The sequence below is a fragment of the Mustelus asterias genome, chromosome 23, assembly GCF_964213995.1.
Source record: "Mustelus asterias chromosome 23, sMusAst1.hap1.1, whole genome shotgun sequence".
Classification (NCBI taxonomy): domain Eukaryota; kingdom Metazoa; phylum Chordata; class Chondrichthyes; order Carcharhiniformes; family Triakidae; genus Mustelus; species Mustelus asterias.
In genome coordinates this window covers 47,260,739-47,284,603 of record NC_135823.1, presented here as the reverse complement: position 1 = coordinate 47,284,603, position 23,865 = coordinate 47,260,739, and the positions used below count along the sequence as shown (strand labels likewise).

At 47.9% G+C, this 23,865-nt stretch overlaps 2 protein-coding genes across 2 annotated transcripts in view; one reads left to right on the top strand and one right to left on the bottom strand.

Moving 5' to 3' along the window:
- Positions 1 to 2,691: 2,691 nt before the first annotated feature.
- The window catches only part of mcrip2 (MAPK regulated corepressor interacting protein 2), a 26,980-nt gene continuing 5,806 nt past the window's right edge, over positions 2,692 to 23,865 (top strand). The window contains exons 1-3 of the mRNA XM_078240447.1: positions 2,692 to 2,910; positions 2,980 to 3,040; positions 15,543 to 15,670. Coding sequence (XP_078096573.1) covers positions 2,859 to 2,910; positions 2,980 to 3,040; positions 15,543 to 15,670 — 241 coding nt within the window. The 5' untranslated portion in view covers positions 2,692 to 2,858. The remainder of the gene's footprint in view (positions 2,911 to 2,979; positions 3,041 to 15,542; positions 15,671 to 23,865) is intronic.
- c23h8orf33 (chromosome 23 C8orf33 homolog) overlaps positions 23,695 to 23,865 on the bottom strand; it is a 25,380-nt gene continuing 25,209 nt past the window's right edge. The window contains exon 8 of the mRNA XM_078240445.1: positions 23,695 to 23,712. The gene's annotated coding sequence lies outside the window, so the exon portion shown is untranslated. The remainder of the gene's footprint in view (positions 23,713 to 23,865) is intronic.

Genomic DNA, 23,865 nt, shown 5'->3' with positions numbered 1-23,865 from the left:
GGTTAGGGTTGAACTGGGGGGGGGTTTAGGGTTGAACTGGGGGGGGTTAGGGTTGAACTGGGGGGGGGTTAGAGCTGAGCTGAGGGGCATTAGGGCTGAGCTGAGGGGGGGTTAGAGCTGAGGGGGGGTTCGGGCTGAGCTGGGGGGGGGTTAGGGCTGAGCTGGGGGGGGTTAGGGCTGAGCTGGGGGGGGTTAGGGCTGAGCTGGGGGGGGGTTAGGGCTGAGCTGGGGGGGGTTAGGGCTGAGCTGGGGGGGGTTAGGGCTGAGCTGGGGGGGGTTAGGGCTGAGCTGGGGGGGGTTAGGGCTGAGCTGGGGGGGGTTAGGGCTGAGCTGGGGGGGGTTAGGGCTGAGCTGGGGGGGGGTTAGGGCTGAGCTGGGGGGTGTTAAGGCTGAGCTGGGGGGGGGTTAGGGCTGAGCTGGGGGGGGTTAGGGCTGAGCTGGGGGGGGTTAGGGCTGAGCTGGGGGGGGGTTAGGGCTGAGCTGGGGGGGGTTAGGGCTGAGCTGGGGGGGGTTAGGGCTGAGCTGGGGGGGGTTAGGGCTGAGCTGGGGGGGGGTTAGGGCTGAGCTGGGGGGGGTTAGGGCTGAGCTGGGGGGGGTTAGGGCTGAGCTGGGGGGGGTTAGGGCTGAGCTGGGGGGGTTTAGGGCTGAGCTGGGGGGGGTTAGGGCTGAGCTGGGGGGGGTTAGGGCTGAGCTGGGGGGGGAGTTAGGGCTGAGCTGGGGGGGGGGTTAGGGCTGAGCTGGGGGGGGTTAGGGCTGAGCTGGGGCGGGTTAGGGCTGAGCTGGAGGGGGTTAGGGCTGAGCTGTGGGGGGTTAGGGCTGAGCTGTGGGGGGTTAGGGCTGAGCTGGGGGGGGTTAGGGCTGAGCTGGGGGGGGTTAGGGCTGAGCTGGGGGGGGTTAGGGCTGAGCTGGGGGGGGGTTAGGGCTGAGCTGGGGGGGGTTAGGGCTGAGCTGGGGGGGGTTAGGGCTGAGCTGGGGGGGGTTAGGGCTGAGCTGGGGGGGGTTAGGGCTGAGCTGGGGGGGGTTAGGGCTGAGCTGGGGGGGGTTAGGGCTGAGCTGGGGGGGGTTAGGGCTGAGCTGGGGGGGGTTAGGGCTGAGCTGGGGGGGGTTAGGGCTGAGCTGGGGGGGGTTAGGGCTGAGCTGGGGGGGGTTAGGGCTGAGCTGGGGGGGGTTAGGGCTGAGCTGGGGGGGGTTAGGGCTGAGCTGGGGGGGGGTTAGGGCTGAGCTGGGGGGGGTTAGGGCTGAGCTGGGGGGGGTTAGGGCTGAGCTGGGGGGGGTTAGGGCTGAGCTGGGGGGGGTTAGGGCTGAGCTGGGGGGGGTTAGGGCTGAGCTGGGGGGGGTTAGGGCTGAGCTGGGGGGGGTTAGGGCTGAGCTGGGGGGGGTTAGGGCTGAGCTGGGGGGGGTTAGGGCTGAGCTGGGGGGGGTTAGGGCTGAGCTGGGGGGGGTTAGGGCTGAGCTGGGGGGGGTTAGGGCTGAGCTGGGGGGGGTTAGGGCTGAGCTGGGGGGGTTAGGGCTGAGCTGGGGGGGGTTAGGGCTGAGCTGGGGGGGGTTAGGGCTGAGCTGGGGGGGGTTAGGGCTGAGCTGGGGGGGGGTTAGGGCTGAGCTGGGGGGGGTTAGGGCTGAGCTGGGGGGGATTAGGGCTGAGCTGGGGGGGGTTAGGGCTGAGCTGGGGGGGTTAGGGCTGAGCTGGGGGGGGTTAGGGCTGAGCTGGGGGGGGCTAGGGCTGAGCTGGGGGGGGGTTAGGGCTGAGCTGGGGGGGTTAGGGCTGAGCTGGGGGGGTTAGGGCTGAGCTGGGGGGGTTAGGGCTGAGCTGGGGGGGTTAGGGCTGAGCTGGGGGGGGTTAGGGCTGAGCTGGGGGGGGTTAGGGCTGAGCTGGGGGGGGTTAGGGCTGAGCTGGAGGGGGGGTTAGGGCTGAGCTGGGGGGGGTTAGGGCTGAGCTGGGGGGGGTTAGGGCTGAGCTGGGGGGGGTTAGGGCTGAGCTGGAGGGTTAGGGCTGAGCTGGAGGGGTTAGGGCTGAGCTGGGGGGGGGTTAGGGCTGAGCTGGGGGGAGTTAGGGCTGAGCTGGGGGGGGTTAGTGTTGAGCTGGGGGGGGTTAGTGTTGAGCTGGGAGGGGCTAGTGTTGAGCTGGGGTGGGTTAGCGTTGAGCTGGGGCGTTAGGGTTGAGCTGGGGGGGTTAGGGTTGAGCTGGGGGGGGGTTAGGGTTGAGCTGGGGGGGGGCTAGGGTTGAGCTGGGGGGGTGGGTTAGGATTGAGCTGGGGGGGTTAGGATTGAGCTGGGGGGGGGTGTTCGGGTTGAGCTGGGGGGTTGGTTCGTGTTTGGGTTGAGCTGGGGGATTGGTTGGAGTTTGGGTTGAGCTGGGGGGTTGGTTAGGGTTGAGGTGGGGGGGGTGTTAGGGTTGAGCTGGGGGGGGCATTAGGGTTGAGCTGGGGCGGGTTAGGGTTGAGCTGGGGGGGCATTCGGGTTCAGCTGGGGGGTTGGTTGGAGTTTGGGTTAAGCTGGGGGGTTAGGGTTGGGGCTTGTTGTTCCCTGTGGCTGGCTGTAGGGGCTGGTCCGGGGAGGTTGCTCAAGGGTTGGGTTTGGGTTGAGTTGGGGGGTTGGTTGGGTTTGGGTTGAGTTGGGGGCTAAGGTTCGGGTTGATCTGGGGGTTGGTTGGGTTTGGGTTGAGTTGGGGGGTAAGGTTAGGGTTGGTCTGGGGGGTTGGTCGGGTTAGGGTTGGTCTGGGAGGGGACTGGCTGTTCCCTGGGCTGGCTGTAGGGGCGGGTCCGGGGAGGCTGCTCAGGGGGTGGGTCTCTGTCAGCTGGGGAGGCGGTGACTGAGTCCGGGCCCCGGCGCTGCTGCAGTCCCGCAGGCTCAAGCTGACCATGTACACCATCACCCGGGGACCCAGCAGGCTGGCCACACAGCGGAGGACCGGTAAGAGGCAGCGCAGCGCCCGGCCCTGAGCTCAGCCCCGGCTCCGTCTCACTCTCTCTCTCTCCGCAGGTCCATCCCAACAGATCGAAGCCAAGTCCGCCTGCGAGCTCAAGCAGAAAGCGGCGGGGAGGTGAGTGCAGGGTTGGGCTGGAGCTGGGACTGGGACCGGGACCGGGACTGGAGCGGGCGGTCACTGACAGTCCGCACCGTGACCTTGCCGTGAAGGTGACACTTGTACTGGGGAACTCGGCACTGGAGAGCCGGCAGCCCGGCCTCAGCTTTCCATTCCCCTGCCGGGAGGAGAGATTCCTGACAGATAATCATCAATCAGCCAGATAGATGTCAACAGCACCCGGGGGGTGGTGTAAGGTTAAAATGTGGAGTAGTCTAACCCTAGTGTGCATGTAATACAGAGCAGTGTGTGTGTGTGTAATACAGAGCAGTGTGCTCAGTGCCTGTGTAATACAGAGCACTGTGTGTAATGTAGATCAGTGTGCTTAGTGTGCATGTAGTATAGAGCTGTGCTCAGTGGGTGTGTGTGTGTAATACAGAGCAGTGTGTTCAGTGTGTGTAATACAGAGCAGTGTGCGCAGTGCACATGTAGTACAGAGCAGTGTGTTCAGTGTGTGTAATACAGAGCAGTGTGCACAGTGCACATGTAGTACAGAGCAGTGTGTTCAGTGTGTGTAATACAGAGCAGTGTGCGCAGTGCACGTGTAATAAAGAGCAGTGTGTGCAGTGCATGTGTAATACAGAGCAATGTGCTCAGTGCATGTGTAATACAGAGCAGTGTGCGCAGTGCGCATGTAATACAGAGCAGTGTGTTCGGTGTGTGTAATACAGAGCAGTGTGTTCGGTGTGTGTAATACAGAGCAGTGTGTTCGGTGTGTGTAATACAGAGCAGTGTGTTCGGTGTGTGTAATACAGAGCAGTGTGTTCGGTGTGTGTAATACAGAGCAGTGTGTTCGGTGTGTGTAATACAGAGCAGTGTGTTCGGTGTGTGTAATACAGAGCAGTGTGCGCAGTGCGCGTAATACAGAGCAGTGTGCGCAGTGCGCGTGTAATACAGAGCAGTGTGCGCAGTGCGCGTGTAATACAGAGCAGTGTGCGCAGTGCGCGTGTAATACAGAGCAGTGTGCGCAGTGCGCGTGTAATACAGAGCAGTGTGCGCAGTGCGCGTGTAATACAGAGCAGTGTGCGCAGTGCGCGTGTAATACAGAGCAGTGTGCGCAGTGCGCGTGTAATACAGAGCAGTGTGCGCAGTGCGCGTGTAATACAGAGCAGTGTGCGCAGTGCGCGTGTAATACAGAGCAGTGTGCGCAGTGCGCGTGTAGTACAGAGCAGTGTGCGCAGTGCGCGTGTAGTACAGAGCAGTGTGCGCAGTGCGCGTGTAATACAGAGCAGTGCGCATGTAATACAGAGCAGCGTGCGCAGTGCACGTGTAATACAGAGCAGCGTGCGCAGTGCACGTGTAATACAGAGCAGCGTGCACAGTGCACGTGTAATACAGAGCAGTGTGTGTAATACCGAGCAGTGTGCGTGTGTAATACCGAGCAGTGTGCACAGTGCGCAAAAGAGCAATGTGCGCAGTGCGCAATACAGAGCAGTGTGCACAGTGCGCATGTAATACAGAGCAGTGTGCGTAACACAGAGCAGTGTGCGCAGTGCACGTGTAATACAGAGCAGTGTGCGCGTGTAATACAGAGCAGTGTGCGCGTGTAATACAGAGCAGTGTGCGCGTGTAATACAGAGCAGTGTGCGCGTGTAATACAGAGCAGTGTGCGCGTGTAATACAGAGCAGTGTGCGCGTGTAATACAGAGCAGTGTGCGCGTGTAATACAGAGCAGTGTGCGTGCGTAATACAGAGCAGTGTGCGTGCGTAATACAGAGCAGTGTGCGTGCGTAATACAGAGCAGTGTGCGTGCGTAATACAGAGCAGTGTGCGTGCGTAATACAGAGCAGTGTGCGTGCGTAATACAGAGCAGTGTGCGTGCGTAATACAGAGCAGTGTGCGTGCGTAATACAGAGCAGTGTGCGTGCGTAATACAGAGCAGTGTGCGTGCGTAATACAGAGCAGTGTGCGTGCGTAATACAGAGCAGTGTGCGTGTGTAATACAGAGCAGTGTGCGTGCGTAATACAGAGCAGTGTGCGTGCGTAATACAGAGCAGTGTGCGTGCGTAATACAGAGCAGTGTGCGTGCGTAATACAGAGCAGTGTGCGTGTGTAATACAGAGCAGTGTGCGTAATACAGAGCAGTGTGCGTGCGTAATACAGAGCAGTGTGCGTGCGTAATACAGAGCAGTGTGCGTGCGTAATACAGAGCAGTGTGCGTGCGTAATACAGAGCAGTGTGCGCGTGTAATACAGAGCAGTGTGTTCAGTGTGTGTAATACAGAGCAGTGAGTTTAGAGTGGAGCATGCTCGGTGTGTAATGTGGAACTGTGTGCACAGTACGTGTGTGTAGCGTGGCGCTGTGTGCTCGGTTGTTTAGTGTGGAACAGTGTGTTCGGTGTGTGTTGTATGATAGTCATGATGTGGAGGTGTTGTTAAACTTCTTACTGTGTTGTATGATATGCAGCAGTGTGCTCCATGCTCATCTATATTTCTATAATGTGGAGCAATTGCCTGGTGTGCATGTGTCATGTGGAATTTCATGCTCAGTGTTTGGGTTGTAAATTGTGAATAGTTTGACCTTCACAATTGCTGCTGCTCACAGGCTTGCTGGAGAATGAAAGATTGCAACATATTACCGCATGCAGAAAGCTTCTAAACGAGAGTGTTGGTAGAAGGGAGAGAGATACCCCGCAAGCCGTAAATTTCTCTTTTGTAAGCCAAATATTATTCCATTCAGACAGTTAGTTTGGAAAGCTTTGAAAATATGAGAATACACTTTCAGAACTGCTATTATAATATTTAAGGTACTTCCCAATCTTATTTTTCAAACTGTGTTCTTATCATTGCAGTAAGTTATAAAGAAAACTTGCCTTCACACTGCTGATTTCTCACTGTTACTATGTAGGTACAGGGACAACTGTGCATCACTCTGTACCCTTTACCTTTTATTCTGATGCTGGTTATGTTGGACTTCCCAATGTTAACCAAATTTCAAATCCAGCACTGACTGAGGAGCACTGAGGATACTGAAACTGCCACTCTTTAAACCAACATTTCCACAACACAATGTAAGTGGTTTCCTGCACATTGGGGTATTCATAGTGCAGAGTTCAGCTGACACTGGAAGGCCTGGATGTCTGCTGCCAGCTGTATTTTGCTCATATGGAGGCCCCTGTCGACCTGCCTCAGATTCAGGCTCTTGGTCCAGGCAGCTGCAGTTCACATTACTAACCTCATATAATGCGGATCCATCTCTGGTCCTTGTGAACAGGACTACCTATGGTCTGACTTTAAGTCAAGCACAGTAAGAGTTTTAACAACACCAGGTTAAAGTCCAACAGGTTTATTTGGTAGCAAATGCCATTAGCTTTCGGAGCGCTGCTCCTTCGTCAGATGGAGTGGATATCTGCTCTTTAAGTCAAGCAGACAGGTTGTTACTGGTCTGTCGGGATCAAGGTTTGGACTTCACTGGCCTGTTCACACTGAGCAAAGAAATATTCAGTGTTTCCTTTTCTAGAAAATTAATTGAAAATTACCACCCATATCGAAACACAGGAGTGAATGGGGTACAACGGGACACAATGAAAAGTCACTCATAAACTGATGAGCCTCCTTATGTTTGGGTTCTCTGCTGAGTGTCTCCTGTCTTTAAAAAAAACAGGAAACAAGAGTGCCAGGATTATACGGTGGGTCAGTGTCCGTCTGAAATATAGGTCAATAGTTTGTGGAGATATGATGAATAGACTTAATCCGAAAGACAGACTAACTCTTTAAGACGAAGGAACAGTGCTCCGAAAGCTAATGGTATTTGCTACCAAATAAACCTGTTGGACTTTAACCTAGTGTTGTTAAAACTCTTACTGTGTTCACCCCAGTCCAACGCCGGCATCTCCACATCTTTAAGATGTGGACAGACCTGAAGCCCTGTTCCAGCACTCAGTTTTTCTTTTTGTTCTATGTGTAACTTCTAAAGATCTGATGGTGAGTTCAGCAAGGCTGAAGTGGTGGCTCAGGGCACAGCTTCCCCCTCGTCCCTTCAGCCATCTCCCCTTCCAGCTGGGGAAGTACGTGTTTTTCCCTCTAATCCATAGGGTAGTTTTAAGAAGGGAATTTTACTTTGCTCTGCCACTGGATCTTTAAGTTAGATGAGTTTACGGTGGTGTCTGTCACAGCTGCACAGGGTGTGTCGGTGTTCATGTAACTTCATTCCTTTTGTGTCTGCAGCTGTGTGAAGAGAGGCTGAGGGAGAGTCCTTGTGTCTCCGAATAAAAAAGCCCCATGTTGTGTTTTTACATGGGGGGAGGGGTACATTGGTAATTTGGACATTCCAAAAGACCTGGACTGCTGAGAGATGCCTTGAGCTGTACTCTTTAGTTTCTCAGACATTGTAACACGTGTGTCAGCAGTATGTAGAGTCTGATCCAACAGCTGTGGACTTACAGTCATAGAATCCCTACAGTGCGGGAGGAGGCCATTCGGCCCATCGAGTCTGCACCAACAACAATCCCACCCAGGCCCTATCCCCTTAACCTCATGTATTTACCCTACTAGTCCCCCTGACACTAAGGAGCAATTTAGCATGGCCAATCAACCTAACCCGCACATCTTTGGAATGTGGATTAGGTTGATTGGCCATGCTAAATTGGACCAAAGAAGCTTGGTGAAAAGTCAGAACAGCAAAAAAATAAACATTAACTTAATGTTTCAGAACTGGGAAGCCTCTGAAAGTGACATACCTGCCCTGGGAGTTTTTGATAGGAGTGCAAAGAGCTTTACTCTGTTTCTAATCTCCTGTATCTGCTTTGGCAGTGTTTCTGGGACCATGCAGAGTATTCTGTTCCTTTGTCTAATTGCTTCGCATATCATGTTTCTTGTAAAATCAGCAATTAAAAAAAATACTAATTACTGCCAGTGCATATCGCTGAAGAGTGGAGTCAGAGTTGAGGAGCTTTTAGAAACAATAATTCAGGTCAAATTTAACAGTCATTTGGACAATTGAGAATTAATTAAACAAAACCAACATATACTTGTTCAAGCCCTGAAGGAAAAAGACGTTAAAAATTAGGGAAATGAGAATACTGGTCTGAACTGTTTTTCCTACTGGGAGGCAAATTATGTTCAACTAACTTGCTTGACTTTTTTGTTGAAGTAAGAAGTCTCAGAACACCAGGTTAAAGTCTAACCTGTGAGACTTCTTACTGTGCTTACCCCAGTCCAACGCCGGCATCATTGTTGAAGTAACAGAGTTGATTCAACCTGTCGAGCCTGCTCCGCCATTCGATATGATCATAGCTGATCTTGCCTCGTTCTCAACTCCACTTTCCTATTTATTCTCCGTTATCCTTCACCCCTCAACTTAATTAAAAATCTATCCCAATGTTCCGCCATCCACCGCACTCTGAGGTAGCGAATTCCGCAGATTGAGAGAAGTGATTTCTCCTCATCTCTGTTTTAAATCCTAAAACAATGACCTCTCGTTCTAGATGAGAGTGATGTGGTGTACATGGACTTCCAAAAGGCATCTGATGAAGTTCCACAGAGTAGAGTTGTTGGCAATATTGAAGTCCATGGAATAAAAGGGACAGATGGCGGCATTGATGCGTATTGGTCGATTGACTGGAGATGGAGAGTAGTGATGAATGGTTGTTTCTCAGATGGAGGAAGTTACGAAGGGGTTGGTATTAGGACAACTGCATTTTGTGATGTGTATCAATTACTTGGATTTGGGTGATTAGAGCACGATTTCAACATTTGCAAATGACACAAAACTTGGAAGTATAGTGCACTGTGTGGAGGATGCTCATTAACTTCTAAGAGCTCATTAGGCTGGTGGAATGGGTGCACACATGGTGGTTGAAATCTAGTGCAGCAAAGTACAAAGCAATACATTCTGGTAGAAAGAGGCAATATAATCTAATAGGTACACTCTAAAGGGAATGGAAGAACAGAGAGACAAGGGGAACATGTTTAATAAGCGTTGATGGTGACAGAGAGGACTGAAAATATAGTCATAAAAAGGGATATTGCATTGTAAGTTTAGTAATTACTTCACCCGATGAAGGAGCAGTGCTTCGAAAGCTTTTGATTTCAAATAAACCTGTTGGATTATAACCTGGTGCCGTGTGACATCTCCTAATAATTACTGACATAGAATACAAGAGCAAAGAAGTTATGATGAACCTTCATAAAACGCTGGTTCAGCGACAACTAGAGTATTGTGTCCAATGCTGGGCACCACATAGAAACAAGAAGCAGGAGTAGGCCATTCAGCCCTTCAAATCTACTCTGCCATTTATTGTGATCATGGCTGATCATCAAATTCAACATCTTGATTCTCCCCTTCCACCCCCCAATATCCCTTGACCCCTTTAGCCCCAAGAGCTCTAATTTTTTCTTGAAATCACACAACATTTTGGCTTCAACGACTTTCTACAAGTACAAGTGAGTTCCACATATTCACCACCCTCTGGGTGAAGAAATTTCTCACCTTAGTTCTAGGAAAGATGTAGGACTTCCCAAATTATTTTGCAATGTGATCCCATTTTCGTGCTTGAAAATTAACATGACCCCAGATGCTAACAAAACAGCAAAAATTTCCACAGCTACGGTTTCTTTGCCTCCACCTCCCTACTGTTATTTTAACCATATCAATTGTCATGGGTAAAATCAAAGTTGCTGCAAATGCGTGATACTTTGTGCAATCTCATAGCTCACCTTTGAGCTTATTGGAAGACAGTTGAGGCCTTCTTAAACTGAACGTGTTGCTGCAACAGCGCCTCTTTTCATCATTGGGAAAATGATGGTGGTTTCCGATGTATTCCTCGTGAACCATCTCCCAGTATCGCTTTAGTTCATTTGGTTTCATTCTTTGCTGGACAGCACTTGCAGACAACCGGACATTCTGGCTTTTCTTTGGATTTGGCAAAAAAACACTTGTGAAAGTCATGGTTTTCAAAGCAAGTTGCTGTTAATTATCAAAATGGCAGTACGGTTGATGAGTTGCAGAACAGAGGAAGACGAGGCGAATCAGGAGCTCTGGAACTTTCTACAGCGGCTCTTTCTCAGCCCTGCCCAATCACAGCTTCACCTTTCACCCACTCACTGGTTGTCCAATCACAGGTTTCCCGCCATTTGATTTGATTGACCCACATGAGCCCACCTGCACCCCCAACTCTAACATTTGCTGAAACTCTTGAACTGTGCTCCTGCATCACGCACTAATGGAGGCCACACACTAATGGAGGCCACACACTAATGGAGGCCACGCACTAATGGAGGCAATGCACTGTAGCAAAAGGATAGTCACCTGTCTCATGGCTTTGGAGCTGTTAGTCTGCTCATCTCAATTGTCCTTTACAGTCTTAGAACCACAGAATCTCTACAGTGCAAAAAGAGACCAATTCGACCCATCATGTCTGCACTGACTCTACAAAGAGCACCTTACCTAGGCCCACCATCCCCATAATCCAGTCTTGGCCCACAGTTTGGGAACCGCTGCCTTAGAGAGGGCGCAGCAAAGATTTACAAGAATGGTTCCAGGCTTGAGGGACTTCAGTTACTTGAATGGAGAGGGAAACCTTGTATTGCTTTCCTTAGGGCAGAGATGGCTGAGAGATTTGATAGAGGTGTTCAACACGAGTGGTCTAGACAGAGCAGATGGAGTGAAACTGTTCCCACTGGCGGAAGAGTTGAGAACCAATGGCACTAATTTAAAGTAAATAAGAACTGAAGGCAACGTCAGAAAAAAAGGCAGTAAATGGTTAGAACCTGGAATGCACTGCCCGAGTGTGGTGGAGGCAGATTCAATTGTGGCTTTCAGAAGGAAATTCGATAAGTACTTGAAGGGGAAAACATTGCCTGGCTATGGCGAAAGGGCAGGGAAGTGGAGTTAGCAGGATTGCTCTTGCAGAGGGCCGGCATGCACTAGACTGGCCAAATGGCCGCCTCCCTGTGCTGTAACCCTTTTACGATTCAGAGGGCAGTCCCGCTGTTATTGAACTGCATAGCAGATATGAAGATGCACACATTGTGGTTAAGTTTTAGCTCCCTGTGTTTACCTGTGATCAGTTCACCTTATCTCACTTTTGATGTTCTGATACTTTCTTTGGTTAGAGCATACTTGTTGGTGGTTTCAGGCTACTCACAGAGAGACAGGACTTATAATCAGTAAATCTGTATGTTGGTTAACTGGAGTTAAATCACAATGTCAGAGATATGTTACTGAATCATAGACAGATCCCATTCGACCCATTTGTAAAACTTTTCATTCAGGAGTTTGATATTCTGTAGTTTATTACTTTATGACCTAATACAATATTGATAGTGCCACACTCTTTGAACTGTTGGCTTCCACTTTGATTTATGTCAGGACTTTCTTGGAACTCTTACAAAATGGCTAATGATCTCTCCAGTTTTGATAGTAGTTTGCATTCCACTCCTCCTGATGATGCCACTACAACACAATATCAGAACTGGTTGGATAAAGGCCACAAACTGACCAGAACTAGCCTACTCTAAATTACAGGCGCTATTAGTTCAGAGGATCAGCTGGGTAATGCTAGTTCCAGCTGGAATCTTCAACAACAGGAATGGCCTTCAAACCAGTAAATATAGGAAGGACACGAGTTGGGGAAACAGAGAGCCCTCCATAAATCTCGAGTAACAGTCCAATTTCTGAGTGTCAGCTGGTATCTGGCTGCTCCCATTGCCTGTCAGCATGTTGCTGCCTCAATCTCACCATCCCAGACGTTTTGTTGAGCCATCTCTATGACTCTATCTCTGCTTTCTTGACCTGATGATTAATCAGCAATTCCTTGCTTGGCGCTGGTAGCTTTCTTTTTAAAAAAAAATTTGATTGCATCCATTGCCACAAATGCTTTGGAAAATGATTAATTATTGGAGAGCAGAAATTCACAGAGTTCCGAGTTTAGCTTTACTTGCTATTTTTTGCAGAATATTTTGTTTTATTAACATGGATCTTCTGCTGTTGTAAGGCCAAATTGGGAAAAGATGTAGGTTTCGTCAAACACTCCCACAGCAGGTACAGCATGGGTTTAGATACAGAGTAAAGCTCCCTCTACACTGTCGCATCAAACACTCCCAGGGCAGCTTCAGCACGGGTTTAGATATAAAGATTCCTCCACACTATCCTATCAAACTTTCCCAGGGCAGGTATAGCATGGCTTTAGACACAGAGCATTGTCTAATGTCATCTTCTCTGGTTTACTCCCATCCCCTGAAATATTTCCTGGATGTTTGGCCACTCTAATCTAGAAATGGGCTGGAGTGGTTTAGCTTAGTCTCACAATCAAAAAATCTGTTAGCAAAATCACCAAATAATCCCCCCCCCCCCCCCCGCAAAAAAAATTATACTAGGCAAACGCGATCAGCAGATTGAAGTGTTACCATGTCATTCTGTAGGAGTAATATTAATTACCAGATATGCTAAAGTTGGCGCAAAAACCACAGCCCCAGACCAATAACTTGTGATACACTTTTACAACTGACTTAATGTGACTCACATTGATTGGCTGATTAATTGAATGTATGTGACTGATTTACTAACTTCATTCATTGCTGACTCACCAACTCATTCACAGGTTGGCTCATCAGCTCACTCATTGGTTCACTCATTCCCTGACTGATTAGCTTAATGGCTGGCGTACTTATTGATTAGTTGGTTATGTGCCTGTGCCATTTGCTCATTCGCTGATTCAGAGGAACTAGCTTTCTCCTCAACTCGCCCCTTGGCTCATTTGGTGACTGGTTAATTGCATGGTGGTGTTGATATTTTGTAGTAGTCCCGTTTTATTTTGAGATCAGTGTGACTGCTGGTGGATCTTCATCCAGAGTACTGTGGGAATAGGGATATTTCTAGAAAATTTAATAATTGAGCATTTGGGAACAACTGGATTTGCAAACAGTTTAAATTTTGATCTGAATCCAGCAGCATGAGAGGTTGGAGGATATGTTTGGACAAAGGCTCTGTAAACAGCTGTGACAAATAACTGAACAGTCAAAAGTTCAGTTGATTTATTCAGATCACCTTGAAGAGCCCTGTGCAAGGCCCAGTGTGCATCTAGTCCAAGCTCTTTGCCCTTGGAGGAGCTGTTGCGAGAATTGTTCATTTAAAAATCTGAAGTTTTTCATTCATAAGAAAATAAGAAATAGGAGCAGGAGTAGGCCATCTAGCCCCTCGAGCCTGCTCCGCGATTCAACAAGATCATGGCTGATCTGAAGCGAATCAGTTCCACTTACCCGCCTGCTCCCCATATCCCTTAATTCCCTTATCGATCAGAAATCTATCTACCCGTGATTTAAACATATTCAACGAGGTAGCCTCCACCACTTCAATGGGCAGAGAATTCCAGAGATTCACTACCCTCTGAGAGAAGAAGTTCCCCCTCAACTCTGTTCTGAATCGGCCCCCACTTATTTTGAAGCTGTGCCCTCTAGTTCTGGTTTCCCTTCTAAGTGGAAAGAATCTCTCTACCTCTACCCTATCCAGTCCCTTCATTATCTTATATGTCTCTATAAGATCACCCCTCAGCCTTCTAAACTCCAATGAGTACAGACCCAATCTGTTCAATCTCTCCTCATAAGCTACACCCCTCATCTCCGGTATCAACCTGGTGAACTTTCTCTGCACTCCCTCCAAGGCAAATATATCCTTTCGCAAATAAGGGGACCAAAACTGCACACAGTACTACAGTTGTGGCCCCACCAGTGCCTTGTACAGTTGCAGCAAGACCTTCCTGCTTTTATATTCTATCCCCCTCGCGATAAAGGCCAACATTCCATTCGCCTTCTTGATCACCTGCTGCACTTGCAGACTGAGTTTTTGCGATTCGTGCACAAGGACCCCCAGGTCCCTCTGCACAGTAGCATTCGTGGGACATGGGTGTCGCTGGCTGGCCAGCATTTATTGTAAGAAGTCTCACAACACCAGGTTAAAGTCCAACAGGTTTATTTGGTAGCAAAAGCCACTAGCTTTTGGAGCGCTGCTCCTTCGTCAGATAAGTGGGATTTCAGTTCACAAACAGGGCATATAAAGACACAAACTCAATTTACAAAATAATGGTTGGAATGCGAGTCTTTACAGCTAATCAAGATTTGAAGGACCTGTAAAGACTCGCATTCCAACCATTATTTTGTAAATTGAGTTTGTGTCTTTATATGCCCTGTTTTGTGAACTGAAATCCCACTCACCTGACGAAGGAGCAGCGAGCGCTCCGAAAGCTAGTGCCTTTTACTACCAAATAAACCTGTTGGACTTTAACCTGGTGTTGTGAGACTTACTGTGTTTACCCCAGTCCAATGCTGGCATCTCTACATCACAGCATTTATTGCCCATCCCTAGTTGTCCTTGGAGGGCAGGTGAGAGTCAACCACATTGCTGTGGCTCTGAGGTCACATGTAGGCCATACTGGGTAAGGACAGCAGATTTCCTTCCCTAAAGGACATTAGTGAACTAGATGGGTTTTTTTGACAATGGTTTCTTGGTCATCAGTAGCTTCTTAATTCCAGATTTTTTTTATTGAATTCAAATTCTACCATCTGCTGTGGCAGGATTCGAACTCAGGTCCCCAGAACATTAGCTGAGTTTCTAGATTAATAGTCTAGCGATAATACTACTAGGCCATTGCCTCCCTGAGCGGAGGGACTGTTAATGATATTTTGGGTCCCTCTGATATCACAGCTGTGGTGGTCCATTCAAAGTCTATCCAAGCACAGGTTAAGTTATTGATGTGTAGGTGTCTGTGATGTTGAAGGAGTGGGGGAAGCAGTGAAGAGGGTGTGAGCTGTCTGTAACCCTAGACCTAAATCCAATTAGATGTTTGGCTCATGACAGTGAATGTGATCTAAAAGAGGCTTGACGTCAGGTGGGCTTCTCCAGCTGTGTTGATTTAGCACCTGTCCCCTGGCTTTGGGCAAGTTATTATATTCACAGGTACACTTGAATGCTGAGCCCGTGTGAGTAGCTGGATCATCTAATTTTAACTCTCTGGCAAATGTCCTGTGCCTAGTTGGATTGGGCTTCAGATGAGATTGCGCAAGGGAGGGACTGTGTTCGGAAAGATTCAAATTCCAGTGGGAACGCACTGTACTTGGCAAATCTGAAGTTATAGTTAATTTGGGAAACTTGGCAGACTAGTTTTTCTGAATCTACCCTCAAAATACTGCCTCATTTCTAGTCTTTCTCCTTTTCTCTCTCTCTCTCTGCAGAACAACTCCATATTCCTGGAGCACCCCCTGCCCCCCTCCCCCATTATCTTCTCTCCTTGCCCAACTCTCCCATTACCTCCAGTGCGAATTCCTCTAGCCTTAGACACTGAATCTGCCTGTGTCATGGTCACAATTCTGTGCAATTGCATTAGCTCTACCTGCCTGGATCTTTCCATGTGGCCTCTGATGAAGTTGATTACTCTGTCCTCCATTCCTCCCTATCTGTGACACTGCTCTTCTAAGCTTGGCGTGGATTGCACACAGTTTGTACAGTCTGTCTTCCTTTTTTCCAGTTGTCCAGCACCGAAGCTGGTGTTTAACCGAGTGAATGGGAAGCGCTGTCCCACACCAGGAATCACTGACACTCTGGAAGAGGAGCACACGCCAGCTCATGAAGAGAATGTCCGGTTTGTTTACGAAGGTAAGAGAGGTCGAGCCAGGACCAGATGCTGTGCAGATTAGGGGAATTTTTTTTCTCTTTTTCTGTCTCTATCTCCCCCTCTGTCACAGCAGCTCCTCCCCCCCGCCCCCCACTCCAGCCCTCCAACTCCCCTCTACCTCTTCCATCCCCCACCCCTCCCATTCCCCTTTATGTCGTCTTATGTGGCTGTCTACCTGTCCGTGTCTGGGTGGTCACGTATGTCTGTTTCTGCCCCCATCTCTAAACACCCACATCCGCAAAATGCTGAGTAATATTTCAGTGGTCTCAGCAGCCTCTGACCAGCCTGTCAGATTGGCAGAAAGCAAAGCAGAAAGGGGGCTTTGTTTCAACAGAAATGCTAGAAACACTCAGCAGGTTTAAACCTTGTGAAAAAAGATAAGCTCGCAGCAGGCTGTTCCCCCTCAATGTGCCATCTCATGCTCATCTCTGCTGAAGAGTGGACTCTGGATGGATTGGAGTTCATGATGTGGAAATGCCGGCGTTGGACTGGGATAAACACAGTAAGGAGTCTAACAACACCAGGTTAAAGTCCAACAGGTTTATTTGGCAGCAAAAACCACTAGCTTTCGGAGCGCTGCTCCTTCGTCAGCTGAGTGGGAGATCATCAGCACCGCATTTCCCTCCTTCCCCTGCAGTTGCCAGTATACTTGATACATTTACACGCACACGTGTAATTATATTGGTTTTGAATGCAATGGTGGAAATATCCGAGGAAAGTGAACTATTTACAACGTCAGCTAGTCCAGTGGCTAGTAAGGAAAATAATCTGACCAGAACTTTGGTAGGAATAGGATTGAGAGAACAGGAGGTGGGTCTCATGAATGAGATACCTCTTAATCCTGCACTGAGACTTGTGACCACTGATCTGGCTAATGCCAGCTCTCAGTAAGGGAGCCGAGAATACCTGTTTGTCCCTTGAATACTTGTTTGTTCCCAAGGACAGGCTGTTCAATGATTTTTGGTGAGAGGGTGTGGGGTGTGCATAAGCCCATCCCTTTACTGATGTCTGATGTGGGATTGGAGTGGTATTTCAAAGTGTAGATTGATAATTTCTGTGGGCTGACACCAGTTCTGTCCAGTTAAATGTGTTTGAGGTTGATTGTGCATTGGAGGGTGGATCTTGTTTGAGTGTTCCATTGATATGAGAGTAAGCGTTTCGCCCTTTCTGACTTTGAGTTGTTTTATTTTTGTGGTTGTTACAGAACTTTAATCATTAACCATTTGGACTATGTCTTATCAGTTTGAGCTGATTCATTGTGAAAGTTTTGCCAGTTGTTTTACGTATTTGATCTTCACAGATCTTTCAACTCTCCCTCATTTCACAAGACGAAGCCCATTCAGCACCTCGTGATTTACATGGGACGGAACTTTCCAGCCGTTCACGCCAGTGGGATTCTCTGTCCCGCTGCAGTGAATGGAGATTTGGCTGAGCACCAAATTCTCGGTTCTCGCTTGCAGAGGTGGTGGGGCGTGAATGGCTGGAAAATTCCAGCCGTGGTGTCTGTTTTCATTTCCATCCTATTCATGTATTTGTCAAGACGCCCCTTAAAAGTCACTACCGTATCTGCTTCCACTACCTCCCCCAGGCATCCACCACCCTCTGTAAAAAAAAAACTTGCCTCATATATCTCCTTTAAACTTTGCCCCTCGCACCTTAAACCTGTGCCCCCTAGTATTTGACTCTTCCACCCTGGGAAAAAGCTTCTGACTATCCACTCTGTCCATGCCCCTCATAATCTTGTAGATTTCTATCAGGTCGCCCCCTCAACTTCCATCGTTCCAGTGAAAGCAAACCAAGTTTCTCCAACCTCTCCTCATAGCTAATGCCCTCTATACCAGGCAACATCCTGGTAAATCTTTTCTGTACCCTCTCCAAAGCCTCCACATCCTTCTGGTAGTGTGACGACCAGAATTGAACACTATATTCCAAGTGTGGCCTAACTAAGGTTCTATAAAGCTGCAACATGACCTGCCAATTTTTAAACTAAATGCCTCGGCCGATGAAGGCTCGCATGCCATATGCCTTCTTGACTACCTTCTCCACCTGCGTTACCACTTTCAGTGACCTGTGTACCTGTACACCCAGATCCCTCTGCCTATCAATACTCTTCAGGGTTCTGCCATCACTGTATATTTCCTATCTGCATTAGACCTTCCAAAATGCATTCCCTCACATTTGTCCGGATTAAACTCCATCTGCCATCTCTCCGCCCAAGTCTCCAACCTATCTATATCCTGCTGTATTCTCTGATGGTTCTCATCGCTATCTGCCAATCCACCAACCTTTGTGTCGTCCGCAAACTTACTAATCAAACCAGTTACATTTTCCTCCAAATCATATATATTACAAACAGCAAAGGTCCCAGAACTGATCCCTGAGGAACGCCACTTGTCACAGCCCTCCATTCAGAAATGCACCCTTCCACTGCTACCCTCTGTCTTCTTTGATCAAGCCAGTTCTGTATCCATCTTGCCAGCTCACCTTTGATCCCAAGCAACTTCACCTTCTACACCAATCTGCCACGAGGGACCTTGTCAAAGGCCTTACTGAAGTCTATGTAGACAACGTCTACTGCCCTACCCTCAATCAATCATCTTCGTCACTTCCTCGAAAAACTCAATCAAGTTAGTGAGACACGACCTCCCCTTCACAAAACCATGTTGCCTCTCGCTAATACATCCACTTATTTCCAAGTGGGAATAAATCCTGTCTTAAAGAATTCTCTCCAATAATTACCCTACCACTGACATCAGGCTCACCAGCCTGTAATTACCTGGATTATTCTTGCTACCCTTCTTAAACAAAGGAACAACATTGGCTATTCTTCAATCCTCTGGGACCTCCCCTGTACAGTAAGAAGTTTAACAACACCAGGTTAAAGTCCAACAGGTTTATTTGGTAGCAAAAGCCACACAAGCTTTCGGAGCTCTAAGCCCCTTCTTCAGGTGAGTGGGAATTCTGTTCACAAACAGAGCATATAAAGACACAAACTCAATTTACATGAATAATGGTTGGAATGTGAATACTTACAACTAATCAAGTCTTTAAGAAACAAAACAATGTGAGTGGAGAGAGCATCAAGACAGGCTAAAAAGATGTGTATTGTCTCCAGACAAGACAGCCAGTGAAACTCTGTGGGGGTTACAAATAGTGTGACATGAACCCAATATCCCGGTTGAGGCCGTCCTCGTGTGTGCGGAACTTGGCTATCAGTTTCTGCTCAGCGACTCTGTGCCGTTGTGTGTCGCGAAGGCCGCCTTGGAGAACGCTTACCCGAATATCAGAGGCCGAATGCCTGTGACCGCTGAAGTGCTCCCCAACAGGAAGAGAACAGTCTTGCCTGGTGATTGTCGAGCGGTGTTCATTCATCCGTTGTCGCAGCGTCTGCATAGTTTCCCCAATGTACCATGCCTCGGGACATCCTTTCTTGCAGCGTGTCAGGTAGACAACGTTGGCCGAGTTGCAAGAGTATGTAGCCTGTAGCCAGTGAGGATACAAAGATTTCTCTCAAGGCCCAGCAATTTCCTCCCTAGCCTCTTTCAGTATTCTGGGGTATATCCCATCAGTCCCCAGGGACCTGTCTACCTTAATGTTTCTCAAGAACCCCAATACCTCCTTTTTGATCTCAACATGACTCAAACTATCTACACACCCTTTCCCAGACTCATCGTCCATCAAGTCCTTCTCTTTGGTGAATACTGACGCAAAGTATTCATTTAATATCTCGCCTATATCCTCTGGCTCCACGCATAGACTCCCTCCCCTGTCCTTGAGGGGTCAACCCTCTCCCTGGCTATCCTCTTGCTCTTTATATTTGTCCCAACCCCATACTGCCTCATCTAAGAAAATGTTTGACAGTGTGTTCCAGTCAGTGCTGTCAAATATGTTTGAAGGTTAGCTGCTGTTTGGACATCAGTGTTAAAGGGGCAGGCCTCCTTTCTGGCTGCAATATTTTCACAGAGTTAAGGTCAGGTATTACCAGCTATTCTCTGCAACATGACAGTCTGGCTAATATTTGCACCAAGGCCAAAACATGTACTGGCATAGGTCTTAACAGCAACGACATATATTTATATAGTGCCTTTAATATAGTAAAATGTCCCAAGACATTTCACAGGAGCATTATGAAGCAAGGTTTGACACTGGAAGGGAAAAAGAAGCAGATGGGTTGCAGTACTGATTAGGGAAGGACATTGAGATGTTGGAAAGAGAGGATGTCCTTGAGGGGGCAAGGACAAAATTCATTAGCTTCGAGTTCAGAAGCAAAAATTATTTAATTAAGCTACTGGGGATATTCTACAGGCCTCCAAATAGTGAGAGATATAGAGGAGTAAATTTGCAGTTAAATCACAGAGATTATCGTAGAATCCTACAATGCAGAAGGAGGCCATTCGGCCCATCAAGTCTGCACCGACCGCAATCCCACCGAGGCCCCACGCCAACAACCCCATGCATTTACCCTAGCTAGTCCCCCTGATATTAAGGGGCAATTTAGCATGGCCAATCAACCTAACCCGCACATCTTTGGATTGTGGGAGGAAACTGGAGCACCCGGAGGAAACCCACGCAGACACGGGGAGAATGTGCAAATTCCACAGACAGTGATGCAAGCCGGAAATCGAACCTGGGTCCTTGGCGCTAGGAAGCAGCCCTGCTAACCACCGTGCCACACAAATGCGCAAGAACTATAGAGTGGTGATACTGGGGACTCTAAATACCCAAATATTGATTATAATTGTTTTAGAGTAAAAGGTAATGAGGGGAAGGAACTTCTGAAATATGTTGTGGAAAACTTCCTTGATCTAATCTTCAGTCTAATTGGAAAGAAGGTATTGATGGTTCTGGTGCTGGGGAATGAAGTGGGCCAAGAATCTGTGGGGGAACACTGGTAAGAGTGACCATGTAAAGGTTTATTTATTAGTCACAAGTAGTCTTACATTAACACTGCAATGAAGTTATTGTGAAAATCCCCTAGTCGCCACACTCCGGCGCCTGTTCGGGAAGGTGCCAGAGGATTGGAGAGTGGCAAATATGAAATCCAAATTCAAGGGTGCAGGACAGTCCTGGTAACTATAGGTAAGTTAGGCTAACACCATAGAGTCATAAGAGTAATTTTACAGGCTATTTGGCCCAATCAAGGATTGTCCACAAGCGTGGTGGAAGAAGAAACGGTGAGTGCCAGGTCATTCTCTGAGTAAACAAAAATGTTCTTCCTGACATTCCCTCCTGCGTCTCTTGCCCAGAATCTAAAATCTGTGTCCCCTAATCTTTGTACCATCAGCTAACGGGAAGAGTTTTTTTTTCTAGTCTTCCTTATCTGAGTGTCTTATAATCATGCACATCTCTATCAAATCTTCCCTCAATCTCCTTTACTCCAAGGAGAACAACCTCAGTCTTTCCAGCCTCGCCCCTAAGCTGGAACCATTCTGGTAAATCCCCTCTGCACCCTCACACGCTTTCATTAAGTGTGGTGACCAGAACTGGACACAATCCTTTAGTTGGGGTCAAACTAGACTATTTCCTCTTCCACCACTCTTGATTGGGCCAAACAGCATGTAAAATTACTCTTATAATTCTATGGTGTTAGCCTAACTTGCCTGTAGTACTGTCCTGCACCCTTTCTTGAATTTGGATTTCACATTTGCTTTTGTATACATTGCTCCCATTTATGAAATCCGATTCCCGTATGGTTAGCTAACCACTCACTCAATATGCCCTACCATCTTCAAAGATTGATGTGCATAGACCCCCCACCACCCACCCAGGTCCACTGTTCCTGCACATTCTTTAAAATTGTGCCATTATGTCCACTTGCCTCTCCCTATCCCTCCGGCACAAATGTATCACTTCTCTATTAAATTCCATCTGCCACTGCACCAGGGACCCGGGTTCAATTCTGGCCTCGATTCACTGTCTGTGGAATTTGCACATTCTCCCTGTGTCTGCGTGGGTTTCCTCCGGGTGCTCTGGTTTCCTCCTACAGTCCAAAGATGTGCTGGTTAGGTTGATTGGCCATTCTAAATTGCCCCTTGGTGTCGGGGGACTAGCAGGGTAAATACACAGGGTTACGGGGATAGGGCCTGGGTGGGATTGTTGTCGGTGCAAGCTTGATGGGCCAAATGGTCTCCTTCTGCACTGTCGTGATTCTATTCTTGTCTGCTCATTCCACTAGTCTATCTACGCCCTGTTGTATATGATTCATGTTGTCCGTACAATTTTATGCCCGCCAAGTTTGGTATTGGAATTAAATTTTAAAATGTACGCGGTATTCTCAGATCCAAGTCATTTATACATAGCAGAAAAAAGCAGTAGTCCAAGCACTCACCCCTGACGATCATCGCAGTCCTTTCAGTCCAAAAAACAACCACGTATCATGACTCACTGTTTTCTGTCCTTAAGCCAATTGGATACAGACTCTCAGACCCACTGTTTATGTGGCGCTTTGTCAAATGTTTTCTTAAAATCCATCTAGACATCATTCTCTTCAATCCTCTCTGCTACTGCATCAAAAAAATCAATTAGGTTTGTCAAGTAAATCTGCCGTTTACAAATCCATGCTGGATTTGTATCCCCTTAATTCACCCAAATCCCTCAAAGTGTCTATTGATTTTTTTCCTTGATTATAGATTCCAAAATCATACCCATGCTGGGACTATCCCTTTCTTGAATGAGGGTAACATATTTGCCACACACAAATCCTCTGGCACCTCCCTCATATCTGGGGAAGATTGAAACATTAATGCAAGCCATTCCGCTATCACCACCTCCACTTCCTTTAGCAACCTAGGATTTAAATCATGTGGAACAGGTGACATATCTACACCATACACAGCCAGCCTTACCAAGATCTCCTCCCTTTTGGTTTCTCATACTATTCATTGTCTCCACTATCAAGGGGGCGACACATTGGCACAATGGTTAGCACTGCTGTCTCACAATGCCAGGGTCCTGGGTTCAATTCAGGCCTCTGGTCACTGTCTGTGTGGAGTTTACGCATTCTCCTTGTGTCTGCGTCGGTTTCCTCCGGATGCTCCAGTTTCCTGTCACAGTACAAAAGGTGTGTGGGTTAGGTTGATTGGCTATGTTAAATTGACCCTAGTGTCAGGGAATTAGCAGAGTAAACGTGTGGGGTTACGGGAATAGGGCCTGGGTGGGATTGTGGTCGGTGTAGACTTGATGGGCCCAATGGCCACCTCCTGCACTGTAGGGATTCTATGATTCTTCCATGATCTCTGCTTCAACTGATATTTTGTCAGAACCTTCTTCCTTAGTAAACACTGATTAAATATTCTAGCCTTGCCTATGCCCCTAAGCATGTATCACCCTCTTTTTCCCTAATAGGACTCACTCCATCTCAGATATTGATTGAGATAATACTAGAGTAGAGAAGAATTTCTGAAATATGTTCAGGAGAACTTTCTAGATTAGTATGTTGTCAGCCATTGCTGGAGATGATGATGGGAAATGAGGTCGGACCATGTTTCTCTGGGGGAACACTTGGGTAAGAATCGTCATCATAGCTTTGCAGTGACTCCAGCTGCCCTTCAAGCTTGGAAATTCAGAGCTCGGGCAACAGGAGATACTTCCTGCATGCATGCTCGCCCAAGATGTCTCAAATGTCCTAAAGTTCCCACGTGATGCAGGAGTCACAAACAATAGGTCTTCCATGTAAAAAAAACTGTAAAAATAATGCAAATGTAAAAATATCTCCAGACCTACTCCCTGTATTAGTTTACTTTATGTGAAGCCTAATTGAATATTTTTAATTTCCCAACACCTAATTTGAGTGAATACTGTAGTTTAGAGAAAGAAAAGAGAAAATACTCACTAATCAATCATTTACCTTCTTTGATATTACATTAAGATTTTTTTGAACATAGTCCATCTGCTCTGAGCCAGTACACCTGCTGTAACTGTTCTCTTTTCCTGCCCACTGGTCTTATCCTTCCCACTGGCCAGTCTCTCATTCTCGCTGCTGCCACTACTTTTATGCAGTGGATAAAGCTTTAGAAACAATAATCTGAAAACAGAATCAACAGGCACTTGGAGAGGTTTAATTCATTTAAGGAGAACTAGCACAGATTTTAAACGACAGATCTCTCAAGCACAATGTAATGGATGTTTTGATGAAGTAACAGAAAAGTTTCAAAGAAATGCAATGGATGTTGTCTGT